This window comes from Gorilla gorilla, chromosome 13, assembly GCF_029281585.2.
Source record: "Gorilla gorilla gorilla isolate KB3781 chromosome 13, NHGRI_mGorGor1-v2.1_pri, whole genome shotgun sequence".
Classification (NCBI taxonomy): Eukaryota; Metazoa; Chordata; class Mammalia; order Primates; family Hominidae; genus Gorilla; species Gorilla gorilla.
Window position 1 is genome coordinate 48,518,350 of NC_073237.2, and position 24,425 is coordinate 48,542,774.

The 24,425-nt window shown below is 36.3% G+C and overlaps 1 protein-coding gene across 4 annotated transcripts in view; it reads right to left on the reverse strand.

The window, feature by feature from the left end:
* The window catches only part of CCDC171 (coiled-coil domain containing 171), a 422,806-nt gene that overhangs the window by 42,106 nt on the left and 356,275 nt on the right, over positions 1-24,425 (reverse strand). For all 4 annotated transcript variants that reach the window (XM_031014903.3, XM_031014902.3, XM_055350793.2 and 1 more), the window contains one exon: positions 7,624-7,776. In XM_031014903.3, the coding sequence (XP_030870763.3) occupies positions 7,624-7,776 (153 nt within the window). The remainder of the gene's footprint in view (positions 1-7,623; positions 7,777-24,425) is intronic.

Genomic DNA, 24,425 nt, shown 5'->3' on the forward strand with positions numbered 1-24,425 from the left:
GCCAGGGAGTTGAACTCCAGAATCTGTACTTTATACCATGGAAGTGCACTGTATAGCCTCTCTCAACAAATTGTCAAGGCTAACAGCTGTTTCAAAAAAATATTCTTAAAGGGCTAAAAACTCAATAACGAGTATCAATAATCAACTAAGATAAGGTATATGAATGTTTGTGGAAGCAACTTACCTGGAGAAAAACACTTGAATTCTGTGTCAGTTTCTCTATCTACACAACACTAATATTAACAAATGATCCCTCTGCTATCCATAAAGTATAACTAAAATAAATGTGGTGAAATGTTATTTTGGAACTTAAGAGAAAGAGGATCCTTTTTTTTCATCTTAACTGAACCAAAATATCTAAACAATTCACTTTTATTAACAATATAATACCACCTGACAAGTATCAAATCTGACATAATCTGAACAATGATGCAAAGATATTTCTCCCGCAAAGACACTAATGGAATGGTCCTCTCCATTGTAATTTATTATTTACTCATAAATAAAGTCCTATAAAATTAAAAACATACTGCTTAAACATACAGTGGAAATGAAGCAAATCAATACCGTAGTTTGCAGCATCATAACTCACAGCAAAGTATTTGGGTTTGGCATTCTATGTTTCAAGATTGAAGTATCATGTTTCTCCATAGTTGTGGGTGTGCTGGTCTCCAAACACCCACAAGTAATTGGTTCTGACTGCTGTACTGTTCTCTACTGGGCTGTATGGGACTCAAAAGCTCTTTACTCAAAGCCCTTTCTGGTTATTATAACTCAAGATAAAAGCTCTGGAGCAGTCCTAAGTTAATGGGCCAAAGACCAACATACCGGAAAAGTTAAAGTACTGGCAAGTGTACAATTGATGAGAAATCTTACATGAACTCCAGCATTATTATTGTGTGTTGCTAAAAAAACTGAAAATGTTACCTAAAGAGGGATAGTTTTTAAAGATAATTATGTCTACAATATGATCAATCTCTTTATATGCATTACAATGACATGACATATGTTTTTGATAAATCATGAATATTTATTTTGTATCTGGTGAAATGGCTGGATAGGATAGTAATGAGTACATACTGGCTGCCTTGATTCATTAAATAAGTCATAACAACAACAAGTAATGGTAATACAGTACTTATTATATGGTAAAAGCACTGATATAAGGGTTGTTTTAGTTCTTTTGCCTACAAATAAAAAGATTTCCTCATAGTTAACATATTTCTTAAAATTATAGTATAGCTTAGCTGTAGGAAATATATATAACTATCAGAAAATCTTTTCACACGCAGATAAGAGAATATTTATTGATCACCTACTAATATGCCAGACACCCTGTCTTTGTTTCATCCTCATAACAACACTACAATGTGGGAATTTTCATCTACTTATTACAAATATCAAAACTGATGATTAGAGTGTTTTAATGGCTAATGAGTAACAGTGTCAGAATGTACATCCAGGCCTGCCTGATTCTAAAGCCTTCTGTGAGAAGGGGAAAATGGCAGCTGGTTAATAGTTTTGAGAGTAGCCAAAATAAATATGAGAGAGATCAAGAAAGAGCATCAAAAACAAAATGGTCAGAAGTGGAATCAAATCAGATTATAAAGTAAAAAGCTGGAATTGGATGGTGCAAGAATGGATTGGGAACCGATGAAGGTAAGGTTTGGAATGACTATTGCAAGCAGTCTTGGGCTCACTGGGTACGGGCTGTTTGGGTGAGTTGGGTGGCTTTAATTAAGAGGTGGAATGGAACTAAAATAACAATACATTTCCTATTATACAAAATGATAATTTCATTCATTAAACATATGTACTATCCATAAGATCCAAGTCAACATAAAATACATATTTTGATTGCTCTTCCCACTTTACAAGGTGTCAAATTGCTATACATTCTTCAGAGACTCCTACACATACATTATCTTCTCAGCACTTTCTTCTGACAATGTTAGAATGTACTCTTCTCTCATTTGTGCATCCACAGATTTTTTATATGCCTATTTTTGTGATTTGCTTATGTCTCTGTTTCCCTAGCTAGAAGAGGAACTCACAAGGGCAGAGCATGTCTTATTCACCTCTGTCTCCATACCTCAAGTAATGTCCACTTAATGATTATTTCTATATTGTTAAATACAGGTAGAAAATGGTCTATGCAATAAGGAACACAGAGACGTGTGAGTTCCAAAGGAAAGGAAATGAGCACACATTCAGTGCTTTTCAGAGGTGATGGTACAAAGTACTACCTATATGTCCCTGATGCTCAAACCATCTATGTCAGTGGATATTAACATTCCAAAACATTAGATTAAGGGAAACTCAAACTCAACATACTCAAAACTACATTCACAATATTCCCCCCATTCCACTGTTTTCTTTATCAGTAAATGAGACCATTGATCCATTTCCAAAAGCAAAAAACTAGGAATTGTCCCAGGCACACCATTTTCTCTTGTTCTTCATGTCTAGCTGGTTCCTCACACTGTAGCCAAAGTGATCTTTTTAAAATGCAAATCTGAGCTCATTCCTCCTTTAAAATTTTTCAGTGAGTTTTCCTTTGCTCTTAGGAAAAAGAACAAAGTCTGACCTCTGCCCTTTTCTCCAGACCATTCTTATATTAGACCTCTCTCGCCTTTGCTTTCTTCCGCCAGCCACACTGGTCTTTCTCAGTTTCTTCCTTCTATCACAGAAACTTTGTAGAAGTCACTACTCCCCTTTTCCTGATCTAGATCACTGTTCTTTTGCATCATTGGATAATTCCTATCCAATCTTCAGACACTAGCTCAAGCATCACTGACTCTGAAAATGTTTTACTCATACCCTAGTCTAGGACAGCCCCATTGTTTAAAAAACTCATAATCAGTCAAGTTCTTTCCTTTCAGTGCATTGTCTTGGTTAGTAATTACACATTATTTAGTGTGATTATATGAAAAATAATTCAACTTCTAGATTTTAAGTTCATGAGAACAAGGATTGTCTGTTTTGGTTCGTATGATATCTCCAAGAACAGAACTGTGCCCACCAAAAAGCAGACGCTTAATAAATTTTGAATTAATAGATAAAGAAAAGAATTAATAATACAAAGAAGGCCGAGCACAAGTAAGCAGAGGCCTGGGAGTCAACAAAGGAAAAGTAGACATGTGAAACAAAGGAGATGAGTGTTTAAAGAAGAAAGGTGTAGCTAAAGACCTGATGTTGCATAAAAATTGAAAAGGATGAAAAGGAACTAATGGATAGAGCAAGCACAAAATTATTGGTGACTTTTGAAAAATAGTCTCAGCAGAATGACAGACTCAAAAGTCACATGGTACCAAAGCTCAAGAATAAATGGAAAGTGAGTATATAGAAGCAAGTATAGATTACTTTTTAAGAATGTATCAATGAAAGGAGAGGAAAACGGGCTGCAGAAAGGAGCAGAGAGCTCAGTCACTGGAATATGCTAATGGTGATCAAAGAAGAGGAGTTACATGCTCAAGGCTATAGTAGGAAGCAGGATAAAATGATGAAATTTGTAGTTGAAAGTGTTAGGTTAGTAAATAATCTTTTCCTGTGGTATAATCCAATGACTTTCTATCAAGATAATGGTTATCAGAATAATAGCTGACATTTTTTTTTTGACTAAGTGTGAGGCAAGGTCCTAAGTACTTTAACACTTCTCACTAGACTGCCCAACATCTGTATTAGGTAGCAATATCATTATCCCCATTTTACAGATGAAAGCCCTGACATGCAAGCCACATAGTTAGCAACTGACAGAACCAGAATCTGAATCCAAACTTATTTGACTTCTATGGCACACACTGTTAACTGGTTAACACAATATCCACTCCTTCCTAACTCCCTTGTCCCTTAACTTATTTCAGCTACGTGTGGCCACATGACCCATTTCCAGCTATTGGAACATAAGCAGAAATCTATTTGGAGCTTCTTTAGAAGATTTTCCCTTCTTTGAAATATATAAATATTAAATATATGTTTTTAAAAGGAAAAGCCTTTTAAGGTGTGTATAGAGATCTATCTATATACCTATATCTATATATCTATATACATGCCTTTGGAGGCATACATATAACTGAGTAACACATTATATATAAGCTGTTGTTGGGCTATCCCATCCTTCTCAATGGAATGTTACTACAAATCCTAGATCTGGGCTGCAATCTTATGACAATGAGGGAGTAGCAGAGAAATTACAGAAAAGTTGAGCCACTAAACTAATAACAATAACCACCTACTTCTAGACTTCCTGTAATGTGAGGAAAAAGGTTCTCTATTTTTTAATTGAAAGATGAAATTGCATGTATTTATCATGTACAACACACTTTCAAGTATATATACATTGTTAAATTGTTAGATCTAGCTATTAACAAATGTAATACCTCACATAGGTATCGTTTTTATGGTAGGAACCCTTAAAATCCACTCTTTGCACTTTTCAAGAATACGTCTTTATTAACTATAGTCACCATGTTGTACAATAGAGATCTAGAACTTATTTCTCCTACCTAACTGTAATTATATATTCTCTGACCAACATCTCCCCATTGCTCTCTCTCCCCTATCCACTCCATCCTCTGGTAACCACCAATCTGTTCTCTACTATGAGATTACTTGTTTAGATTCTACATATGAGTGAGATGCAGTATTTGTCTTTCTATGCCTGGCTTATTTCATTTAACATAATGTCCTACAGATTCATCCATGTTGTCGTAAATGACAAGATTTCGTTCTTTTTTATGACTGAATAGTATTTATTATGTATATATACCATATTTCCTTCATCCATCCATCCATTGATGGACACTTAGGCTGATTATATATCTTGGCTATTGTGAACAGTGCTGTGATAAACATAGGAGCGCAGATATCACAACTCTGAAACTACTAGAAGAAAGCATGGGGTAACTCCATGCCATTGTTCTTGGCAATGATTTTTTGGGATATGATCTTAAAAATTATATGCAATACAACCAAAAACAGACAAATGCGATTAAATCAAACTAAAAAGCTCTGCACAGCAAAGGAAACAATCAACACAGTGAAGAGACAACCTACAGGATGGGAGAAAATATTTGCAAGCTATACATGTGACAGGGATTAATATCCAAAATATGTAAGGACCTCTAACAATAGCAAGAAAACAAATAACCTGATTTTTGAAACTGGCAAAAGACCTACATTTCTCAAAAGAAGACATACAAATGGACTTGTGTATGAAAAAATGCTCAGTATCACTAATCTTCGGGGAAATGCAAATGGAAACCACAATGAGATATCACCTCACTCCTGTTACAATGGCTGTTAACAAAAAACAAAAGATAAGTGTTGGTGAAGACGTGGAGAAAAAGGAATCTTTGCACACGCTGGTTGTAGGAATGTAAATTAGTACAGTCATGGAAAACAGTATGAAGGTTCCTCAAAAAATTAAAACTAGAACTATCATGTGATCCAGCAATCCCACAACTGGGTATATATCCAAAGGAAATGAAATCAGTAGGTCAAAGAGATATGCGCACTCCTCTATTTTTTAAATTGTGCTAGTCAGATCTTCTGTTATTTACACCTGATAGTATTCCTAATGGATATACCTCCAAAGCCCATGCTCTTACCCACCAAACAATATTGCCTCTCATCTATGAAATACAAAGACAAAGGTTTTTCTATTTCCTTTAGAGAGTTCTTAAAAAGTTCAAGTTAGTAAATGCATATACAAATATCTTTAAAAAATAAAAACCATCACACAAGTTTATTATTTTTAAAACAGTGATTCTCAACTAAGGGAAAAGACAGGAGAGCACACATCCTGTCAAGACATGGAATTGGGCAGCATTCTCCTAAAAGGATACATCAGAATCACCTGGGGGAATGTTTCGCATTCTATAGATGAAGAATCACTACAGGGTGAACCACCTCTTCCAAATGAAATGATGAATGTATCCCGTAGACACGTTCAAAGGGGAAAAAGTGTTGAAAAGTAGAGTTTTGATATGATTGTGAAGTATATTAAACACACTTTCATTAAGATATCAGTAGCATAACAATTGGTAAAAATTTTTGGAACCCACGGAGAAACAATCTCACCTTACCAAGTTTGGTCTTCTTAAAATACAAGTAATTGTTTTCATATTAAATAACAGTAAAAAGTAGTAATAGTATGACCCAACAAAGCTGATACAACTTAAACAGTATAATGTAAAATTAACCAATCAAATCAGAGATAGCAAGAAGAAATACGAAAAAGGCTAGAATAAATTCCAAATACTCCAAAATTTTAAAAAGTTTACTCTTCATTTTAATTTCTCTTGGTGGAGGTCAAATTTACTAATCTCTCATTAAGAAATTAACAAAGTCATTTTAAAAACTGAACTCACAACTCTGGTCCCAAATAACCGTCTTTTTACATTTAATGGATAGATTACTCGTACTTTTCACTCAATAAATATTTATTGAGCACCTACTATAAGCCAGACTGCTTTAGAACTGGAAAGTCTTAACAGCAATGAAGCAAACACTGAAAACTGCCTTTCTTTATGGAACCTACATTCTACTGAGGAAGGAGCAAACAAACAATAAGCAAATAAATAAAATGCACCATATGTCAGTTTGATGATAACTGCTAGAGGGGAAAAAAATAAGAAAGGTGGAAGGTAGACAGGAAATATGGGGCAAAAGAGAGACAGTTTTTCAGGGGGCAGGGAGAGTTGATGGTTGTGATTTTGAATACCCTGGTTACAAAGGATTTATCTGGACGCTGGCACTTGAGCCAAGACTAGAAGGTGAGGAATCAGACCACAGCCATGCATCTATTTGTTTTAATGCTAACTCTTTTTCTGTTGAATGTAGCATTTGAAGCGGGTCAACAGCGGAATAGCAAAATGATACTGTTTTTCTTTATAAGTCACTGTAATCAAACCAAAAAAAAATTAAAAAGACATTCCAATTATTGGTAACCTTCTGAATCTACTGTTGACATATCAGCCTTTTGAGGGAAAGTTTAAATGTTTACTTATTCCTTTATGTCACAATACATTCATTTTTTAAAACTCCCCAAACATATATTTCAAGTAGAGAAATTTCTTTTTTAGTGTTAAGTGAGCCCAAACTTCATCATGGGCTGAAATTTTAAGACATGAAAATAGCTGCTGAAACTGAATTTTAATCATAGAGATGAATCACAACATGCATCTTTAGCTAGGCATGTATTATGGATAAGTCTAGATTTCTACAGAGAATAATCACATGTTCTAATTACCATTTTGGTTATACACATAATTAATAATATTCTGTCTTAATGGGACACACTGAATCTTCAGACAGTTGCAAGCTTTAACTATGCATACTGCCAAATTCAACTGTCAGCTGCACTGCCAAACACAAAGGAATCTTGATGTAGTGTTTTAGCATTGATAACAATATGCATATCTTTATACATAATACAATGAAAAAATTAATTGCTTTTCTTCTTTCAAATTTTTCTCCACACAAATAATTTTATGTCACTTGATTGATCATTTACCCTAAATTACATATATTGGCAAATGATCTTATGAACATTAAAAACATAAATGTAAATGTAACCCAAGATTCAAAAAGTTATAAAAATATTGTTAGACAAGGACTTACTGATTGTAAACTTGCATTTTCACGTAAACAAGCTGTGTGAAGTTCTGATTTCAAGGCTGCAATGTGACTTCGATGAGATGTCATTTCCTTCTCTAATGTCGTGATTCTAGTGCTTGCAAGCTGGTAGACATCCATGAAACTTTTAATCATAGCCTTAAGAAATAAAAATAATGTCACATATAATTCAAATAAATATGTCCCCAAAGGAGAATTTCCATAATTTGAAAGCAAAACCATTAAAATTTTAAAATAAACAACTTTTCATCTTTCTTTAAAATAATAAAGCTAAACCTCACATTTTATATTGAGAACAGTGACTATTTTAAGAAAGTTTGTGAGAAAATAATTGAGACTTCATTCCAGAGTATTTATTTAAATAAGATGTACTTTGATCTATTGTGCTTAAAATTTAGAATGAGGTTTTAAAAGATGGCACAGTTATTTTCTGTAGTAAAGTTAAATTCAAGTTGTAATTTGACCTAAATTTCCATCTTAAGAGAGGTGCAATCTTAATGGGTATACAAACAAGATATTTCAAAATAAGCTGAGTTAGTAAAATTTTTAAACCACCTAAAAAACAAATGTTTTGAAACAAAAGGAGCTAAAATAATCTTGTGATTTTTAAGAGTAAATGTGATTCTTATTTTGTGAGAAAAGTATAATTATGTTGATTCATGTAACACAGAAATGCCCTCACATTGGACTATACATAATAAAACAATTAACATAAGCAAGTTCTGGTAACTTATTATCTCCTCTAAACAGTACCATATTTAGGGAATTATTGTATCACAGTTTAATCATATTTTATAGAATTTTTCTTCTAAAGCAATTTGTAATAAATTTTAAGTCCAGGATACTATCATGCCTTTTTAAAAGAGACTTTCAAAATAACTCAAATATAGCAAAATAAATCCCATATTTCAAAGACATTTTCAAAAATAATACTATATTGTTTACAAGAAAAATGTTCCTACAACAGCCACAACTTAGTATAAAGGTAGACAGTCTGAGAATTTGCAAATTACATTCTATCTTAAGGTTGTAAATTAGGAAAGCTTTGAGAAATTATATATTTGAGCAGTTGTGAATGCATGTGAAAAATAATTTAGTGAACAAAGACAGAGTAAGAAACAATATAGTAAATGTATGCAAAACAGAGGTAAGTTAGTTACTTGCAGGTAAGAGTAAGAAAATTCAGATCTTTTGGCCTAATAAATTCTTATTTGCCCTCAAAAACCAGCTCAGATCTTTTTCAAGAATCCTCTTGTGAGCCCAAAAAAGGCAGTGTTAACTTCTATCCTGGTTTTCTGTGGATCCTTCATGCCTGCTTCTACTGTTGCATATTATTGCTTTAGTAGAAATTTATTAGTTTACATGTTTATCTTCTTTACTAGACTGAGAAGCTACTTAAGGCAAGATACTCTGCCTATACATATTTGGAGCTTCAGGGATAGTGAGTACTTGTTTGAATGACTGCTTGAATTAATGACTGCTTTGAAGAATTAATGGATGAAAAATTAGAAAAGATAAAAACCGTAAGTTGAAACCATATATTGTTATAAAATGCCTTCTACGAAAGGGTGATGATGTTTGGGAAAGTATAATCTTAACACCTAATCTAATGAATAAATTATTAATAATACTCTGTTCAAGTTGAAAAAAAAGCAGAAGCATAACTATAGGCTAGGCATAAAAGGGTGAAGTACACAAATGTGAATTTATTAACCAACACTACATAAGCATTATATGACTTCTTACCTGGCAATATGTGACATATCCTAACCTATCTTCCTTTGAATCATTTCAAGGCAAGTTTACAGCTAATACTAATACAAACTATATCTCTGCATCTCAAAAGTATGTGAAAATCAGAAACTTGAATTACATCTGTTTTTTCCTATGTCAAGTCTCTCTCAATTCTTATAAATTCATGTATCTTCTCCACTGAGATAGTAGACCAGAAATCACAAGTCCTGGGGTTTTTTTTTTCCTGATTCTTACTTTGATTCAACTCTATGTTGTTGGGAAATGCCACATAATCCCTCTGAGCCTCCATCTCCTCCCTCTATAAAATGGGAAAAACAGTCGTTTTCTTGTCTACTTCCAAAACTGTTGTAAGGCTCAGAAAATTAAAATAGCTAATGTTTACTAGGGATTTACTGAAGTGCATGTAATATGTAGCATATTACATGCTTAATTTCATTTATCTTTACAGTAACCATATGGAATAGATACTTTTTTTAATCTAGTTTTTCAGAGCAAAACACAGGAGCTTGGAGGGATTAAATAACTAGCCCAAGTTTACAATTAGTTGTACAATGGTCAGGATACAAATCCAAGTATTTCTCATGCAAACCCACTCTCTTAACCCTTCACCTATGTTGCATTTAATATAAGAAAGCACTCTAAAAATGGCAAACTATTGAATTTCATTGTAGTATTATTACTATTGTTCTATTTTTAAATTCTCCACTAAAATCTAAATGAGACAATCTGAAATATGTGGTTCTTAGATATATACTTTTATTGTCTAAGGACCTAAAATGTATAAAAGGCTGAAACATGCATAAATGCTTATTGAATGGTAAGAAAGTTCCCTTCCATCAGTAATAGGCTCCTGGATTATTATTTCACTGTAAGTCACAAGAGAATTGACCTTTAATATTTTAGGATTAAAAGTTCCACATTTTAAAAGTTATCCCATTTTCTAAACTTGGAGAAACACATTTTATGAATTTCATCTTTATGACATTCTAAAAGGAATAAATAATATAAATGATATTCCTTCAAATCTCCCTTTAAAAATAAATTTTTTGAGAAGTAATGTCAGAAATTTTATATAGTGGATAACTCTTCCTTGATCTACTTTTAATAACTAAATTCTAATATTCAGTGAAATATTAATATAAACCACATACTACTTCTTTATAACACTAAAAAGAATATAATAATCCAATTTTTCTTAGGATTTCAAATCTTAAACATTCCAACTCTCTTAAAGTAGTATTTTCATTTGAGAGACAAAATAAAATTTGTATAATAGTGCATACAATACTTTTTCACAGCAGCAAGGTACAATGATCAATACAGAAAGCAGGTTTCATGTTACTAATATGTATAAAATATACTATGCTCTTCTAAACAAAAGTCTCCTTCAAAACTGGAAGGTATGAGGAGTATCACTGAAATGGCAATTATTCAAAGAAGCCACATATCCTTTGAAGAATAAAGAATGTTAACTTCCAGTATTAATAAGTGATTCAAACTATACAGTAAAGCATACCAATGAAAAATTCAACTCCTTAATACAAAAGAAAGGTGTCAAGTTGGAAGAAGAAATGGAAATGACAGTCTGACTGTCTAACCCTCTATGACATATCCTGTTCCTTCATTAAAAGATCACATTAATTTACATTAGGAAACAATGACAAAACAGCATGATATTATATACAGCAAGTCCAGGATTTGAGAACTTATCCTGTTGTCATCCTTGGCCCCAGGGGCTTATTTTGACTATACCATGCAGTGAGATCTGTATCTCAGTGAGACTCGGTTAGTATATGAAGAACAAAAGACAGTTTCTGAACAAGAATAGCCTTTGTTTAAGGGATAATCTATAGTGTTTATAATTGACAGTAATAAGACGAGGGAATTCAAACATAAAATTCCACATCTATCCATTTTTTAAAAGTATATGTGCATTAGAATATAAAAAGTTATAAGATACAAACAGGTGCATGTCACTTGAAGACTAGAACACCATTTATATAATTTGTTATGTACATATTATTAAGTAGTTTAGACTGACTTCAAATTTGAACATCAGGAACAATGGGATAGTTGGGGGCCTGATATTAAGAGAAGAAGAAAATAGTGAAAAATATCATAAAGCCTACATGCCAAAATATCAAATATTTTATCTACATTTTTGAGTAATTGGAAAGCAAAAACCTCTAACACTTTGACTTTAATTCATATAATTATATACATACTTCATTTCTATATCTTACGTAAAGTAAATATATTGTGTAAAACACATACGCCAGATATACTAAATATGTGAAATGTAATACATTCTCACAAAATCAGGATAAAAATTCATACCTTATAACATTTTATAGAAATTAAATGAGTATTAATACTTGAAATGAGCTTAAACTACCTGGCATATAATCAAGGCTCAGGTAAATGTTACCTGTAATAATGATATCAAATAGGAAAATTACTATTTTAGCTCATAAAAGAAAGATTCAATATTTCTGAGAGGTGTAAATTATTAGACATAATGTGAATATTTTAAATATAAAATATTTAAATATTTATTTCTCTCTGATAATAAAAGTTACTATTATGTCATTCCTAAGGAAGAAGATCTCACAATGATAACATGGTTATGCTCAACAAAATACTAGCAAATAGAATCCAACAGCACATCAAAAAGATAATACACTATAATCAGGTGAGATTTACTGCAGGAATGCAAGGATGGTTCAATATATGTAAATCAACAAACATGATATATCACATAAACAGAATTAAGGACAAAAACCATAAGATCATCTCAATAGATGCAGAGAAGGCATTTGGTAAAATTCAGTATACCATCATGACAAAAATCCTCAAAGAACTAGGCAGAGAAAGGAGAGGCCTCAACATAGTAAAGGGCCTATATGACAAACCAACAGCCAACGTTATACTTAATGAAGAAAAGTTGAAAGCATTCTAAGAATTGGAACAAGAAAAGGACGTCCACTTTTTGCCACTTTTATTCCACACAGTACTGAAGTCCTTGACAAAGCAATCAGGCAAGAGGAAAAAATAACAGGTATCTTAATTGGCAAACAGGAAGTCAAATTATCCCTGCTCGCTGATGATATATTCTTCTATCTAGAAAATCCTAAAGAATCCACCAAAAAACACTTAGATTTGATAAATTCAGTAAAGTTTCAGGATGCAAAATTAATGTACACAAATCAGCAGCATTTCCATACACCCATAATAATCTACCTGAGGACAAAATCAAGAAAGCTATCCAATTCACAATAGCTATAAAAAAAAACACTAGGAATATATTTAACCAAAGATGGAAAGATCTATAAGTAGAACTACAAAACACTGATGAAAGAAATTGTAGATAACACAACCAATTGGAAAAATATCCAATGATCATGAATTGGAAGGATTAATATCATTAAAATGACCATATTGCCCAAAGCAATCTATAGATCCAATGCAATCTCTATCAAATTACCAATGTCATTTTTCAAAGAGTTAGAAAAAACAATCCTAAAATTCATATAAAACAAAAATAGAGGATTCCTGGGCAAGATGGCTGAATAGGAACAGCTCCAGTCTGCAGCTCCCAGCAAGACCAATGCAGAAGGTGGGTTACTTCTGCATTTCCAACTGAGGTACCCAGTTCATCTCATTGGGGCCGATTAGACAGTGGGTACAGCCCACAGAGGGTGAGCAGAAGCACAGTGGGGCATCACCTCACCCGGGAAGCACAAGGGGTCAGGGAACTCCCTCTCCAAACCAAGGGAAGCCATGAGGGACCCTGACGTGAGGGATGGTGCTATCCGGCACAGATACTACGCTTTTCCCACAGTCTTCACAACCCAGACCAGGAGATTCCCTTGGGTACCTACATCACAAGGGCCCTGAGTTTCCAGCACAAAACTGGGTGGCCATTTGAGCAGACATCAAGCTATCTGCAGGAGTTTTTTTTCATACCCCATTGGCACCTGGAACACCAGCAAGACAGAACTGTTCACTCCCCTGGAAAGGGGCCTGAAGCCAGGGAGCCAAGTGGTCTTGCTCAGAAGATCCCGCCCCCATGGAGCACAGCAAGCTAAGATCCACTGGCTTGAAATTCTCGCTGCCAGCAGAGCAGTCTGAAATCAACCTGGGATGCTCAAGCCTGGTGTGGGGAGAGATGTCCACATTACTGAGGCTTGAGAAGGCGGTTTTCCCCTCACAGTGTAAACAAAGCCTCCAGGAAGTTCTGACTGGACGGAGCCCACTGCAGTTCAGCAAAGCCACTGTAGCCAGACTGCCTCTCCTGACTCCTCCTCTCTGGGCAGGGCATCTCTGAAAGAAAGGCAGCAGCCCCAGTGAGGGGCTTATAGATAAAACTCCCATCTCCCTGGGACAGAGTACCTGAGGGAAGGGGAGCAGCTGTGGGCACAGCTTCAGCAGACTTAAACGTTCCTGCTTGCCAGCTCTGAAGAGAGCATCAGATCTCCCAGCACAGCACTCGAGCTCTGCTAAGGGACAGACTGCCTCCTCAAGGGGGTCCCTGACCCCCATGCATCCTGACAGGGAGACAACTCCCAGCAGGGGTTGACAGATGCCTCATATACAAGAGCTCCGGCTGGTATCTGGCAGGTGTCCCTCTGGGACGAAGCTTCCAGAGGAAGGAGCAGGCAGCAATCTTTGCTGTTCTGCAGCCTCTGTTGGTGATACCTAAGCAAACAGGGTCTGGAGTGGAATCCCAGCAAACTCCAGGAGACCTGCAGAAGAGGGACCTGACTGTTAGAAGGAAAACTAACAAACAGAAAGCAACAGTAACAAAATCAACAAAAAGAACAAGCATGCAAAAACTCCATCCGAAGGTCACCGACAGCAAAAACCAAAGGTAGACAAATCCACTAAGATGAGGAAAAACCAGCTCAAAAAGGCTGAAAATTCCAAAAACCAGAATCCCTCTTCTCCTCCAAACGATCACAACTCCTCGCCAGCAAGGAAACAAAACTGGACGGAAAATGAGTTTGACAAATGGACAGAATTGGGCTTCAGAAGGTAGGTAATAACAAACTCCTCTGAGCTAAAGGAGCATGTTCTAACCCAACACAAGGAAGCTAAGACAAGAAATAAGTAAAATCACAGCAGAACTGAAGGAGATAGAGACACAAAAAACTCTTCAAAAATTCAATGAATCCAGGAGCTGGTTTTTTGTAAAGATTAACAAAATATATATACTGACAGCCAAACAAATAAAGAAGAAAAGAGACAAGAATCAAATAGACACAATAACAAATCATAAAGGGGAGATCACCACTGCTCCCACAGAAATACAAAGTACCATCAGAGAATACTATAAATACCCCTATGCAAATAAACTAGAAGATCTAGACGACATGGATAAATTCCTGGACACATATACCCACCCAAGACTAAACCAGGAAGAAGTCGAATCCCTGAATAGACCAATAACAAGTTCTGAAATTGAGGCAGTAATTACCAACCAAAAAAGCCCAGGACCAAACAGATTCACAGTGGAATTCTACCAGAAGTACAAAAAGGAGCTGGACCATTCCCTCTGAAACTATTCCAAACAAGAGAAAAAGAGGAACTCCTCCCTAACTCATTTTATGAGGCCAGCATCATCCTGATACCAAAACCTGGCAGAGACACAACAAAAAAAGAAAATTTCAGGCCAATATCCCTGATGAATATCAACGTGAAAATCCTCAATAAAATACTGGCAAACCGAATCCAGCAGCACATCAAAAAGCTTATCCGCCATGATCCAGTTGGCTTCATCCTTGGGATGCAAGGCTGATTCATCAGATGCAAATCAATAAATGTAATCCATCACATGAACAAAACCAATGACAAAAACCACATGATTATCTCAATAGATGCAGAAAAGGCCTTCAATAAAATTAAACACCCTTTCATGCTAAAAACACTCAATAAACTAGGTACTGATGGAACATATCTCAAAATAATAAGAGCTATTTATGACAAACTCACAGCCAATATCATACTGAATGGGCAAAAACTGGAAGCATTCCCTTTGAAAACTAGCACAAGACAAGGATGCCCTCTCATCCCTCCTATTCAACATAGTATTGGAAATTCTGGCCAAGGCAATCAGGCAAGAGAAAGAAATAAAGGGTATTCAAATAGGAAGAGAAGAAGTCAATTACCTCTGTTTGCAGATGACATGATTGTATATTAAAAAAACCCCATCGTCTCAGTACCAAAACTCCTTAAGCTGATAAGCAACTTTAGCAAAGTCTCTGGATACAAAAACAATGTGCAAAAATCACAAGCATTCCTATACACCAATAATAGACAAACAAAGAGCCAAATAATGAGCAAACTCCCATTCACAACTGCTACAAAGTGAATAAAATACCTAAGAATGTAAGGTACAAGGTATGTGAAGGACCTCTTCAAGGAGAACTACAAACCACTGCTCAAGGAAATAAGAGAGGACACAAATAGATGGAAAAACATTCCATGCTCATGAATAGGAAGAATCAATACCGTGAAAATGGCTATACTGCCCAAAGTGATTTATACATTCAATGCTATTCCCATCAAGCTACCATTGGCTTCCTTCACAGAGTTAGAAAAACACTACTTTAAATTTCATATGGAACAAAAAGAGAGCCTGTAGAGCCAAGACAATCTGAAGCAAAAAGAACAAAGCTGGAGGGATCACACTACCTGACTTCAAACTATACCACAAGGCTACAGTAACCAAAACGGCATGGTACTGGTACCAAAACAGGTATGTAGACCAATGGAACAGAACAGAGGCCTGAGAAATAACACCACACATCTACAACCATCTGATCTTTGACAAACCTGACAAAAACAAGAAATGGGGAAAGGATTCCCTATTTAATAAATGGTGTTGGGAAAACTGGCTAGCCATATGCAGAAAACTGAAACTGGACCCCCTTCCTTACACCTTATACAAAAATTAACGCAAGGTGGATTAAAGATTTAAATGTAAGACCTAAAACCATAAAAATCTGAGAAGAGAACCTAGGCAATACCATTCAGGACATAGGCATGGGCAAAGACTTCATGACTAAAACACCAAAAGCAACGGCAACAAAAGCCAGAATTGACAAATGGGGTCTAATTAAACTAAAGAGCTTCTGCACACCAAAAGAAACTATCATCAGAGTGAACAGGCAACCTACAGAATAGGAGAAAATTACTGCAATCTATCCATCTGACAAACAGCTAATATCCAGAATCTACAAGGGACTTAAACAAATTTACAAGAAAGAAACAAACAACCCCATCAAAAAGTGAGCAAAGGATATCAGCAGACACTTTTCATAAGAAGACATTTATATGGCCAACAAACATATGAAAAAAAGCTCATCATCACTGGTCATTAGAGAAAGGCAAATCAAAACCACAATGAGATACCATCTCACGCCAGTTGGAATGGCTGTCATTAAAAAGTCAGGAAACAACAGATGCTGGAGAGGATGTGAAGAAATAGGAACACTTTTACACCATTGGTGGGGGTGTAAATTAGTTCAACCATTGTGGAAGACAGTCTGGTGATTCCTCAAGGATCTAGAACTAGAAATACCATTTGACCCAGCAATCCCATTACTGGGTATATACCCAAAGGATTATAAATCATGCTACTATAAAGACACACGCACACATATGTTTACTGCAGCACTGTTCACAATAGCAAAGACTCGAAACCAACCCAAATGTCCATCAATGAAGACTGGATAAAGAAAATGTGGCACATATACACCATGGAATACTATGCAGCCATAAAAAAGAATGATTTCATGTCCTCTGCAGGGACGTGGATGAAGCTAGAAACCATCATTCTCAGCAAACTATCACAAGGACAGAAAACCAAACACCCCATTTTCTCACTCATAAGTGGGAGTTGAATAATGAGAACATATGGGCACAGGGAGGGGAACATCACACACCAGGGCCTGTTGTGGGGTGGGGGGCTAGAGGAGGGATAGCATTAGGAGAAATACCTAATGTAGATGATGAGTTGATGGGTGTAGCAAACCAACACGGCACAGGTATACCTATGTAGCAAACCTGCACATTCTGCACATGTATCCCAGAACTTAAAGCATATTAAAAAAAGAGCCCTAATAGCCAAAGCAATCCTAAGCAAAAAGAACAAAGCTAGAGGCATCACATAATCTAACTTCAAATTATACTACAAGGCTATCGTAACCAAAATAGCATGGTACTAGCACAAAACAGACATACAGATCAATGGAACAGAATGGAGAAGCGAGGAATAAAGCCACATACCTACAGCCAACTGATCTTTGACAAAGTCAATAAAAACATACACTGGGGAAATTATACCCTATTGTTATACCAAAAAAACAGATGCATTCATATGTCTGTTGTAGCACTATCCATAATAACAAAGATATGAAATCAACCTAAGTGTCCGTCAACAGATGATTGGATAAAGAAAATACGGTGTGTGTGTGTGTGTGTGTGTGCACATATATACCATGGAATACAACACAGGCATTAAAAAAAGTAAACTCATGTCTTATGCAGCCACATGGATATAATTAAGGCCATTATAAGTGAAATAACTCAAAGACAGAAAGTCAAATACTGCATGTTCTCACTTATAAGTGGGAGCTAAACAATGGCTACACATGGATGTACAGAGTGGAATAACAGATATTGGACATTACAAAAGGTGAGAGGGTGGTCAGGATATGATGTTCACTACTCACATAATGGATATACTAAAAGAGCAGACTTCACCACTATGCAATATATGCAAGTAAGAAATCTGCATTTGTACCTCCTAAATATGTAAAAATAAAAATAAAAAGACCACCATTAGAAAAAAATGTGTCTTCATTGGCACCAGGAATTAAAGGAAATTTCATTATTTTCTTCATTATCAAAAAGTTACTCTGATACGGTTGCTCATTTATTAGACTTACTTTCATTCCAATATTTTAATAATATTTTACAAATTTTAAGGATATAGCAGGGAATGAGATACAGACGGCCTACTACTAATAGCACGCAAACAGCAACTGTGACTCCAATAAAATCCCCATCAAAGATGTGGAATTGTACTCTAGTTTGATGTTTGGTTTCTGGTCCTGCCCACAAATACTTGTTTCACCAGGACATTCCATTCCAGTAAAAAGTTGTGTAAGAAGGACTATATCAGGATGTCAGACTGCCAACCACCTCCTCGCTTTGCCAATGGAATTATGTGCACGTGTGTGTGTGTGTGTGTACACACATGTACATGAATGCATAAAAGCTGCTAAAAATGCTATCAGCTGAGAAGAATCCTGATTAAGCAATAAGGAATAGAAAGTAGAAAGGATCACAAACAAAATTTTAGAGAAACCCTGTTTAAAATAAGAGAATACTTCTACAATGGTAACACCAACTACAGTTAGGCTTGAAGCTCAGCATAAACAGGTAGGAGATGGGGTAGAAGGCCTTAGCCTTGCTTTATTAATAGCCCTAAAACATTTACTCTCAACAAAAAGTTGTTACATAGTGAAAGAAATATGATTGGATAAGCTTTATTATTTTTAAAGATTTGTATAACTCTGTGATATACCCAGTTGGAGTCATACTTCTGATTCCCCATGCCCATCACCCAAGATACATGGTTAAACAGGTAATGCAAATGGAAGAAGTGCACAGTTGGTTGTTGATATAGTTTGCATGTATCTCCCCACCCAAATCTCATGTTGAATTGTAATCCCCAGTGCTGGAAGCGGGACCTGGTGGGAGGTATTTGGATCATGAGAGGAGATCCCGCATGGCTTGGTGCCTTAAAACCATGTGGCACCTCCCTCTCCCCAACACATCACTTGCTCCTACTTTTGCCATATGACGTGCCTGCTCCCCATTCACCTTCTGCCAGAATCTTAAGCTTCCTGAAGCTTGCCTAGAAGCCTACAGAACCATGAGTCAATTAAACTTCTTTTCTTTATAAATTATCCAGTCTCAGATATTTCTCTTTTTTTATATACTTTAACTTTTAGGGTACATGTGCACAACGTGCAGGTTAGTTCATATGTATACATGTGCCATGTAGGTGTGCTGCACCCAGTAACTGATCATTTAACATTAGGTATATCTCCAAATGCTATACCTGCCCCCTCCCCCCACCCGACAACAGGCCCCAGTGTGTGATGTTCCCCTTCCTCTGTCCATGTGTTCTCATTGTTCAGTTCCCACCTATGAGTGAGAACATGCAGTGTTTGGTTTTTTCTCCATGTGATAGTTGGCTGAGAATGATGGTTTCCAGCTTCATCCATGTCCCTACAAAGGACATGAACTCATCATTTTTTATGGCTGCATAGTATTCCATGGTGTATATGTGCCACATGTTCTTAATCCAGTCTATCATGGTTGGACATTTGGGTTAGTTCCAAGTCTTTCCTATTGTGAATAGTGCCACAATAAACATACGTGTGCATGTGTCTTTACAGCAGCATGATTTATAATCCCTTGGGTATATACCCAGTAATGGGATGGCTGGGTCAAATGGTATTTCTAGTTCTAGATCCCTGAGGAATCGCCACACTGACTTCCACAATGGTTGAACTAGTTTACAGTCCCACCAACAGTGTAAAAGTGTTCCTATTTCTCCACATCCCCTCCAGCACCTGTTGTTTCCTGACTTTTTAATGATCGCCATTCTAAATGGTGTGAGATGGTATCTCATTGTGGTTTTGATTTGCATTTCTCTGATGGCCAGTGATGATGAGCATTTTTTCATGTGTCTGTTGGCTGCATAAGTGTCTTCTTTTGAGAAGTGTCTGTTCATATCCTTTGCCCACTTTTTGATGGGGTTTTTTTTTCTTATAAATTTGTTGGAGTTCATGGTAGATTCTGGATATTAGCCCTTTGTCAGATGACTAGATTGCAAAAATTTTCTCCCATTCTGTAGGTTGCCTGTTCACTCTGATGGTAGTTTCTTTTGCTGTGCAGAAGCTCTTCAGTTTAATTAGATCCCATTTGTCAATTTTGGCTTTTGTTGCCATTGCTTTTGGTGTTTTAGACATGAAGTCCTTGCCCATGCCTATGTCCTGAATGGTATTGCCTAGGTTTTCTTCTAGGGTTTTTATGGTTTTAGATCTAACATTTAAGTCTTTAATCCATCTTGAATTAATTTTTGTATGAGGTGTAAGGAAGGGATCCAGTTTCAGCTTTCTACATATGGCTAGCCAGTTTTCCCAGCACCATTTATTAAATAGGGAATCCTTTCCCCATTGCTTGTTTTTGTCAGGTTTGTCAAAGATCAGATAGTTGTAGATATGCAGCATTATTTCTGAGGGCTCTGTTACGTTCCATTGGTCTATATCTCTGTTTTGGTATCAGTACCATGCTGTTTTGGTTACTGTAGCCTTGTAGTATAGTTTGAAGTCAGGTAGCATGATGTCTCCAGCTTTGTTCTTTTGGCTTAGGATTGACTTGGCAATGTGGGCTCTTTTTTGGTTCCATATGAACTTTAAAGTAGTTTTTTCCAATTCTGTGAAGAAAGTCATTGGTAGCTTGATGGGGATGGCATTGAATGTATAAATTACCTTGGGAAGTATGGCCATTTTCAAGATATTGATTCTTCCTACCCATGAGCATGGAATGTTCTTCCATTTGCTTGTATCCTCTTTTATTTCATTGAGCAGTGGTTTGTACTTCTCCTTGAAGAGGTCCTTCACATCCTAGGTATTTTATTCTCTTTGAAGCAATTGTGAATGGGAGTTCACTCATGATTTGGATCTCTGTTTGTCTGTTATTGGTGTATAAGAATGCTTGTGATTTTTGCACATTGATTTTGTATCCTGAGACTTTGCTGAAGTCGCTTATCAGCTTAAGGAGATTTTGGGCTGAGACGATGGGGTTTTCTAGATATACAATCATGTCATCTGCAAACAGGGACAATTTGACTTCCTCTTTTCCTAATTGAATACCCTTTATTTCCTTCTCCTGCCTGATTGCCCTGGCCAGAACTTCCAACACTATGCTGAATAGGAGTGGTGAGAGAGGGCATCCCTGGCTTGTACCAGTTTTCAAAGGGAATGCTTCCAGTTTTTGCCCATTCAGTATGATATTGGCTGTGGGTTTGTCATAGATAACTCTTATTATGTTGAGATAAGTCCCATCAATACCTAATTTATTGAGAGTTTTTAGCATGAAGCATTGTCCAATTTTGTCAAAGGCCTTTTCTGCATCTATTGAGATAATCATATGGATTTTGTTGTTGGTTCTTTTATATGCTGGATTATGTTTATTGATTTTCGTATGTTGAACCAGCCTTGCATCCCAGGGATGAAGCCCACTTGATCATGGTGGATAAGCTTTTTGATGTGCTGCTGGATTTGGTTTGCCAGTATTTTATTGAGGATTTTTGCATCGATGTTCATCAAGGACATTGGTCTAAAATTCTCTTTTTGGGTTGTGTCTCTGCCAGGCTTTGGTATCAGGATGATGCTGGCCTCATAAAATGAGTTAGGGAGGATTCCCTCTTTTTCTATTGATTGGAATAGTTTCAGAAGGAATGGTACCAGCTCCTCCTTGTACCTCTGGTAGAATTCGGCTGTGAATCCGTCTGGTCCTGGATTTTTTTTGGTTGGTAAGCTAATAATTATTGCCTCAATTTCAGAGCCTGTTATTGGTCTATTGAGAGATTCAACTTCTTCCTGGTTTAGTCTTGGGAGGGTGTATGTGTCCAGGAATTCATCCATTTCTTCTAGATTTTCTAGTTTATTTGTGTAGAGGTGTTTATAGTATTCTCTGATGGCAGTTTGTATTTCTGTGGGATTGGTGGTGATATCCCCTTTATCATTTTTTATTGTGTCTATTTGATTCTTCTCTCTTTTCTTCTTTATTAGTCTTGCTAGCGGTCTATCAATCTGGTTGATCTTTTCAAAAAACCAGCTCCTGGATTCATTGATTTTTTGAAGGGTTTTTTATGTCTCTATCTCCTTCACTTCTGCTCTGATCTTAGTTATTTCTTGCCTTCTGCTAGCTTTTGAATGTGTTTGCTCTTGCTTCTCTAGTTGTTTTAATTGTGATGTTAGGATGTCAGTTTTAGATCTTTCCTGCTTTGTCTTGTGGGCATTTAATGCTATAAACTTCCCTCTATACACTGCTTTGAATGTGTCCCAGAGATTCTGGTATGTTGTGTCTTTGTTCTCATTGGTTTCAAAGAACGTCTTTATTTCTGCCTTCATTTCATTATGTACCCAGTAGTCATTCAGGAGCAGGTTGTTCAGTTTCCATGTAGTTGAGCGGTTGTGAGTGAGCTTCTGAATCCTGAGTTCTAGTTTGATTGCACTGTGGTCTGAGAGACAGTTTGTTAAAATTTCTGTTATTTTATATTTGCTGAGGAGTGCTTTACTTCCAACTATGTGGTAAATTTTGGAATAAGTGCAGTGTGGTGCTGAGAAGAATGTATATTCTGTTGATTTGGGGTGGAGAGTTCTGTAGATGTCTATTAGGTCTGCTTGGTGCAGAGCTGAGTTCAATTCCTGGATAACCTTGTTAACTTTCTGTCTCGTTGATTTGTCTAATGTTGACAGTGGGGTGTTAAAGTCTCCCATTATTATTGTGTGGGAGTCTAAGTCTCTTTGTATGTCTCTAAGGACTTGCTTTATGAATCTGAGTGCTCCTGTATTGGGTGCATATATATTTAGGATAGTTAGCTCTTCTTGTTGAATTGATCCCTTTACCATTATGTAATGGCCTTCTTTGTCTCTTTTGATCTTTGTTGGTTTAAAGTCTGTTTTATCAGACTAGGATTGCAACCCCTGCCTTTTTTTGTTTTCCATTTGCTTGGTAGATCTTCCTCCATCCCTTTATTTTGAGCCTATGTGTGTCTCTGCACGTGAGATGGGTTTCCTGAATACAGCACACTGATGGGTCTTGACTCTTTATCCTGTTTGCCAGTCTGTGTCTTTTAATTGGAGCATTTAGCCCATTTAGCCCATTTATATTTAAGGTTAATATTGTTATGTGTGAATTTGATCCTGACATTATGATATTAGCTGGTTATTTTGCTCGTTAGTTGATGCAGTTTTTCCTAGCCTCAATGGTCTGTACAATTTGGCATGTTTTTGCAGTGGCTGGTACCGGTTGTTCCTTTCCATGTTTAGTGCTTCCTTCAGGAGCTCTTTTAGGGCAGGCCTGGTGGTGACAAAATCTCTCAGCATTTGCTTGTCTGTAAAGGATTTTATTTCTCCTTCACTTATGAAGCTTAGTTTGGCTGGATAAGAAATTCTGGGTTGAAAATTCTTTTAAGAACATTGAATATTAGCCCCCACTGTCTTCTGGCTTGTAGAGTTTCTGCCGAGAGATCCACTGTTAGTCTGATGGGCTTCCCTTTGTGGGTAACCCGACCTTTCTCTCTGGCTGCCCTTAATATTTTTTCCTTCATTTCAACTTTGGTGAATCTGACAATTATGTGTCTTGGAGTTGCTCTTCTCGAGGAGTATCTTTGTGGCATTCTCTATATTTCCTGAATTTGAATGTTGGCCTGTCTTGCTAGATTGGGGAGGTTCTCCTGTATAATATCCTGCAGAGTGTTTTCCAACTTGGTTCCATTCTCCCTGTCACTTTCAGGTACACCAATCAGATGTAGATTTGGTCTTTTCACATAGTCCCATATTTCTTGGAGGCTTTGTTTGTTTCTTTTCATTCTGTTTTCTCTAAACTTCTCTTCTCACTTCATTTCATTCATTTCATCTTCCATCACTGATACCCTGTCTTCCAGTTGATCAAATCGGCTACTGAGGCTTATGCATTCATCATGTACTTCTTGTGCCTTGGTTTTCAGCTCCATAAGGTCCATTAAGGACATCTCTGCATTGGTTATTCTAGTTAGCATTCGTCTAATCTTTTTTCAAGGTTTTTTAACTTCTTTGCCATGGGTTCGAACTTCCTCCTTTAGCTCGGAGTAGTTTGATCGTCTGAAGCCTTCTTCTCTCAACTCGTCAAAGTCATTCTCCATGCAGCTTTGTTCCGTTGCTGGTGAGGAGCTGAGTTCCTTT